This window comes from Zea mays, chromosome 10, assembly GCF_902167145.1.
Source record: "Zea mays cultivar B73 chromosome 10, Zm-B73-REFERENCE-NAM-5.0, whole genome shotgun sequence".
Taxonomy (NCBI): Eukaryota; Viridiplantae; Streptophyta; class Magnoliopsida; order Poales; family Poaceae; genus Zea; species Zea mays.
The window spans coordinates 118056438-118062758 of record NC_050105.1 but is presented as its reverse complement, the minus strand read 5'-3'; the positions used below and the strand labels follow the sequence as shown (position 1 = coordinate 118062758).

Here is a 6321-nt window from a genome sequence, read left to right as displayed (position 1 = left end):
TTCTATGTTCCACAAGTACTTCTCTCCAACTACTTGATCCTATTGCACTAACACTTAACCAAGTTTTTGTGGCAATAAGTTTTATGTTTTACAGGATCAACTATTCACCCCCCTCTAGGTGCTCTCAGTTTGGCTGGTAGTCTGGATTCTGATCCATAAAAATATTTTTATATAAAAAATATAAGTAAAAATATGCTTTAGAATCAAATTTTTTATGGACAAAGATGTACTTAGATATTATATATTTTGATTTGTTTCACTTAGAAAATAAAATTAAAAAAAATCAGTTGCTAACAAAGAGAAGAGAAAAAAGACAGCAGTGGAAACTACTCTTTGTTGTTTCCAACAATTTCCCCACTTATCTCGCTCTATTTATATTTTCAACTCATTTTTAAATACCCCGTATTTCATTCCTCCCCTCTTTCTCCTCTAACAATTCCCCCTATTCAACTCTCCTTTATACCATAATTGCGCTATTTGATTTTTATACATCGGTTTTAAAGTTCAACTATATTGTACAATGTTTGTACTATCGTAATACACGTTATTATTTGTTAATTAAACTGAACAAAAGTTAATTTCGTAGTAAATACTGATTAGTGAGGGGATTAGAGCTCTCCACCTTCACAAGGGGATTTGGTTTAACAACTGAAAGAAGGGGAAAGAGAAATGTTGGAGCATGGAGGGGGAGCCGTACACCCAATGCGAGAGGGGGAGGAGAAAGGGGATCCGTTAGAGCCGATCGAAGTCTGTCTACAACAGATCTTGTAAAATTTAGAATTGACAATACAAATTACATTATTTTTAGAATGTAGAGTGAATCTTGAAATATAGGATGTGATAAGATAGTTGATAGAGACATCCTATGACGTTTCACCAACATAGTTTAAAAGAAGAGAGAATCTTTCTTCTCTCTTTTCTAGAAAACAAAACATTGTCTTATTTTAGTTGGCACCAATTCCTGGATATACTGGGGATGGAACTAAACATCTGAATTCTTATTAGAACAAATTTGATATTTTAAAATAGATATGCTTAGATTCACTGTTTTTTGGCTGCTACTGTCACGATAAAATATAAGAACCGATAAAACCTAGATTTTATGTTCTGGCTCAAAAAACAACGCTCTCTTGGATCAGTGATTGTTCCAATTTTGGAACAAAAAAGTTATAAATCAAATCACTGAATCACATTCATAACAGCCAAATTGATTTGCCAAGAACATCGGTACACGATTGCAGGACAAGAAGCGATAGAGTCCATCGCCTAGTTCAGACATTACAGAAACAGGAAGACAGAGCAGCAATCAGGCCCTCTCGCCCCTGATGCGGCGCGCGAGCTGGATGTCCTTGGGCATGATGGTGACCCTCTTGGCGTGGATGGCGCAGAGGTTGGTGTCCTCAAAGAGACCCACCAGATACGCCTCGGCGGCCTCCTGCAGCGCGGCGACAGCGGAGGACTGGAACCGAAGGTCGGTCTTGAAGTCTTGCGCGATCTCACGCACCAGCCGCTGGAAGGGCAGCTTCCGGATGAGCAGCTCCGTGCTCTTCTGGTACTTGCGGATCTCGCGGAGAGCGACGGTGCCGGGGCGGAACCTGTGCGGCTTCTTCACGCCGCCGGTGGCCGGAGCCGACTTGCGCGCCGCCTTGGTGGCCAGCTGCTTCCGCGGCGCCTTGCCGCCAGTTGACTTCCTCGCCGTCTGCTTCGTGCGGGCCATCGGAGAGAGCTGCGAGAGGGCGGGCGGCGCTGCGCGATCGAAGGATTTGAAATTGGAAATCGGATGCGAGCTGTGGATGCTGGGCCTGTGTCTCGGGGCGGGCATTTGTAGCAGGCAGAAGCAGGGCGGGATCGCGAAAATTTTGGGGGACACGGCGTCGGCCGTCGGATGGAGATGGACGGCGGGCGTTGCTCGGCTGCTAGTGCCAATCCGCGTGACGGGTAATGGTGCTACGCCATTGGCGGAGGCGGTTTTGAAGTGGATCGTGAGCCCCACAAGGTGTCTCGTGTTTCTTCTCTCTTTTGGAAGAGAGTTTTCTACTTTGTCCTCCTTCGCGAGGCGAAGGACAGTCAACGGACGATGAGCGACTGTAAAAACATGTTTTTAAACAGATCACGACGCTGACAGTATTCGTTTTTATTGATACAGTAGAAATTACAAGCATATGCTCTTAGGAAAGCTAATTATAAGAGGGGGGAAAGGAAATGAAAACAAACAAAGTTTTTATTACGAATTAGTCTGATCACATGTTATTAGAGGGGTAATGGATCATGATCCACATGCTTCTTTACAAAATGGTAGAACACTAAATAAATTTTAGTTTAAAAATGAATAGAAATAGAATCCGATCATAATCCGATCTGATCCTTAAATCTTATAGTGTAAACTTTAGAGCCCATTGTGACCCATACATGTTATGCAATGCAAATCTATCGCCATTCTGCTAGTTTTGAACTATGACTTTTCAACGCTATCGTTGACAGCTTTGATCTCAGAGAGATAGAAATGACAGGCCTACGATTCTGGGAAGATCTCTGGTGTCTTGGACTTCAAATAAACAAAACTCAGTAGCTCTATCCACCACCGAAGCCGAGTATATTGCTGCAGGACATTATTGTGCACAATTACTCTGGATGAGGCAAACCTTTAGGGCGGCAAGAGGATGGGGCGGATGCGGCATGCAGATGGCCCGTGCGCGACTCGCGGATGGGGCAGATGGGGCGGTTTGTGCGGGCGAGGGGAACAGGCCGGGTGCGAGCGCGGAGGGGAGGCGGGGGCATCGCGATGGTCTACACTATCGTCTTAAAAGTTAGTAGAGATAAGAGTGCAATCATCATAGCGGATAATCCCGTTGAACATAGCCGCACTAAGCATATAGACATTCGGTATCACTTTTTAAGAGATCATCAACAAAAGGGGATATCAAAATTGCTTATGTTAGCACTCACAATCAATTAGCCGATATCTTCACGAAGCCCCTAAATGAAAAGACTTGTAGCAAACTTCTTTCCCCTGCAAATACCTTGGCCTACCTTTGTCTTTGGAAAATTTGTCCAAAAATTAGGTGCAACCCATTATTAACAAAGTGGCTGATCAACTTTCTAGATGGAAAGCGGATCTAATGATAAGGGCTGGCAGAAGAGTGCAGGTTCAGTATGTGATGACCGTCATGCTTATCTATTTAGCCATGGCAGTCGACATACCCATAGGCTCGCTCAAAGCTATTGACAAGATCAGAAAAGGATTTCTCTGGCGTGGAAGGAAAGATGTCAGAGGAGGACACTGTTTAGTGGCTTGGGGAAGAGTTTGTAGACCTCTTGAAATCGACGGACTTGGGATCTCTAGTCTCAAAGAATTAGGATGGGCCTTAAGAATCAGATGGTTGTGGCTAAGCAAAACGGATCCGGATAAGCCTTGGTCCTCATTGCCTATGCAGATATCCAACAAAATAAAGGCCTTCTTCTACACTGCCCTTCTCACTGACATTGGGAATGGGTCTTTGTAAGTCGCCTAGAGGGGGGTGAATAGGCGGAAACTGAAATTTACAACTTTAAACACACTATAAGCCGAGGTTAGCGTTAGAACAAATATTAAGTCCGGCAGAGAGGGGAAAACAAATCAACCAAGAAGTAAAAGCGGATGAACACGGTGATTTGTTTTACCGAGGTTCGGTTCTAAAGAACCTAGTCCCCGTTGAGGTGGTCACAAAGACCGGGTCTCTTTCAACTCTTTTCCTCTCTCAAACGGTCACTTAGACCGAGTGAGGCTTCTTCCTTAATCTCATGGGTCACTTAGACCCCGCAAGGATCACCACACAATTGGTGTCTCTTGCCTCGCTTATAAAGCACTTGAGAGTAAGAAGTGAGAAAGAAATGAAAGCCAAGCCAAGCAAACAAGAGCAACAAAGAAACACAAATGATCCTTTCACAAGTTCTAATGCGCTAGAGTTGAATCGAGAACTTTGAGTGGATCGATCACTTGAATTGTGTCTTTGGAGTGGAGTCTATTGATCTTGTATTGAAAGCAATGTGTTGAATGCTTGGATTGTTGGAGTGGAGGTGGTTGGGGGGTATTTATAGCCCTCAACCACCAAACAACCGTTGGGGAGGGGCTGCTGTCGATGGGTGCACCGGACAGTCCGGTGCGCCAGCCACGTCACCCAACCGTTAGGGTTTGGGGCGTAGTCGACCGTTGGAGCTTTGTATTCTAGTGGTACCGGACAGTTCAGTGCCGCACCGGACAGGTATTGTTCACTGTCCGATGTGCCTCTGGCGGCTGCTCTGACTTCTGCGCACACTATTCGCGCACTGTAGCGTTTGCAGGTGTCTGTTGCAGTCGACCGTTGCGCTGGTAGCCGTTGCTGCGCTGGTGCACCGGACAGTCGGTGAATTATAGCGGAGCGCGGCCAGAGAAACCCGAAGGTGAAGAGTTCGGAGCTGTACGGTCCTGGTGCACCGGACACTGTTCGGTGCGCCAGACCAAGGCACCCTTTGGTTCCTTTGCTCCTTTGCTTTTGAACCCTAACTTTGATCTTTTATTGGTTTGTGTTGAACCTTTATGCACCAGTGGAATATATAATCTAGAGCAAACTAGTTAGTCCAATTATTTGTGTTGGGCATTCAACCACCAAAATTATTTATAGGAAAAGGTTAAACCATATTTCCCTTTTAATCTCCCCTTTTTGGTGATTGATGCCAACACAAACCAAAGCAAATTCATAAGTGCAGAATTGAACTAGTTTGCATAAGGTAAGTGCATAGGTTACTTAGAATTAAACTAATTTTTACTTTTACTATATATGCATGGTTGCTTTCTTTTATTTAACATTTTGGACCACACTTGCACCACTTGTTTTGTTTTTGCAGATTCTTTTGGAAAATCTTTTCAAAGTCTTTTTGCAAATAGTCAAAGGTATATGAATAAGATTTCGAGAAGCATTTTCAAGATTTGAAATTTTCTCCCCCTGTTTCAAATGCTTTTCCTTTGACTTAAACAAAACTCCCCCTGAATAAAATTCTCCTCTTAGTTTTCAAGAGGGTTTTAATAGATATCAATTGGAAATATATTGAGATGCTAATTTTGAAAATATACCAGTTGAAAATCATACCAATTTGAAATATATCAATTAAAATTTTTCTAAAGGTGGTGGTGCGGTCCTTATGCTTTGGGCTAATACTCTCTCCCCCTTTGGCATTAATCGTCAAAAACGGAGACTTTGTGAGCCCTTTGTACTTTCTCCCCCATTGGTATAAGTAAATATGAGTGAAAGATTATACCAAACAAAGAGTGGTGTGGAGTGACGACGAAGAATAAATGATACCGGTAGAGTGGAGTGGAAGCCTTGTCTTAGTCGAGTACTCCATTTCCCTTTCAATCTACGACTTAGCATAGAAATACACTTGAAAAACACATTAGTCGTAGACATAAAAGAGATATGGTCAAAGGTATATAAATAAGCTATGTGCAAGGTTTTAATCAAAGTTCCAAGAATCAAGTATATTTAGCTCATTCCTAAGTTTGGTAAAGGTTTTCTCATCTAATGGCTTGATGAAGATATCGGCTAATTGTTATTTGGTGCTAACATAAGCAATCTCAATATCCCCCCTTTGTTGGTGATCCCTCAAAAAGTGATACCGAATGTCTATGTGCTTAGTGCGGCTGTGTTCAACGGGATTATCCGCCATGCGGATTGCGCTCTCATTGTCACATAGGAGAGGGACTTTGCTCAATTTGTAGCCATAGTCCCTGAGGGTTTGCCTCATCCAAAGTAATTGTGCACAACAATGTCCTACGGCAATATACTTGGCTTTGGCGGTAGAAAGAGCTACTGAGTTTTGTTTCTTTGAAGCCCAAGACACCAGGGATCTTCCCAGAAACTGACAAGCCCATGATGTGCTATTCCTATCAATTTTACACCCTGTCCAATCAACATATGAATATCCTATTAAATCAAAGGTTGATCCCTTGGGGTACCAAAGGCCAAACTTAGGAGTATAAACTAGATATCTTATGATTCTTTTCATGGCCCTAAGGTGAACTTCCTTAGGATCGGCTTGGAACCTTGCACACATGCATACGAAAAGCATAATATTCGGTCGAGATGCACATAAATAGAGTAATGATCCTATCATTGACCGATATACCTTTTGATCTACGGACTTACCTCCTGTGTCGAGGTCGAGAAGCTCATTAGTTCCCATGGGTGTCTTGATGGGCTTGGCATCCTTCATTCCAAACTTGGTAGTATGGCTTGAATATACTTTGTTTGGCTGATGAAGGTGCCATCTTGGAGTTGCTTGACTTGAAATCCTAGAAAATACTTC

General features: G+C 43.1%; 1 protein-coding gene across 1 annotated transcript; it reads right to left on the bottom strand.

The window, feature by feature from the left end:
* Nucleotides 1-1167: 1167 nt before the first annotated feature.
* Nucleotides 1168-1808, bottom strand: LOC103641629 (histone H3.2). Its single transcript, XM_008664969.2, has one exon. It carries the CDS (start codon nt 1715-1717, stop codon nt 1307-1309), a length of 411 nt encoding a protein of 136 aa, XP_008663191.2. The 5' UTR covers nt 1718-1808; the 3' UTR covers nt 1168-1306.
* Nucleotides 1809-6321: the final 4513 nt, after the last annotated feature.

What these genes read in the sequence shown, in the direction of transcription:
- LOC103641629 (XM_008664969.2), bottom strand. Translation starts at nt 1,717, where the DNA reads ATGGCCCGCACGAAGCAGACGGCGAGGAAGTCAACTGGCGGCAAGGCG.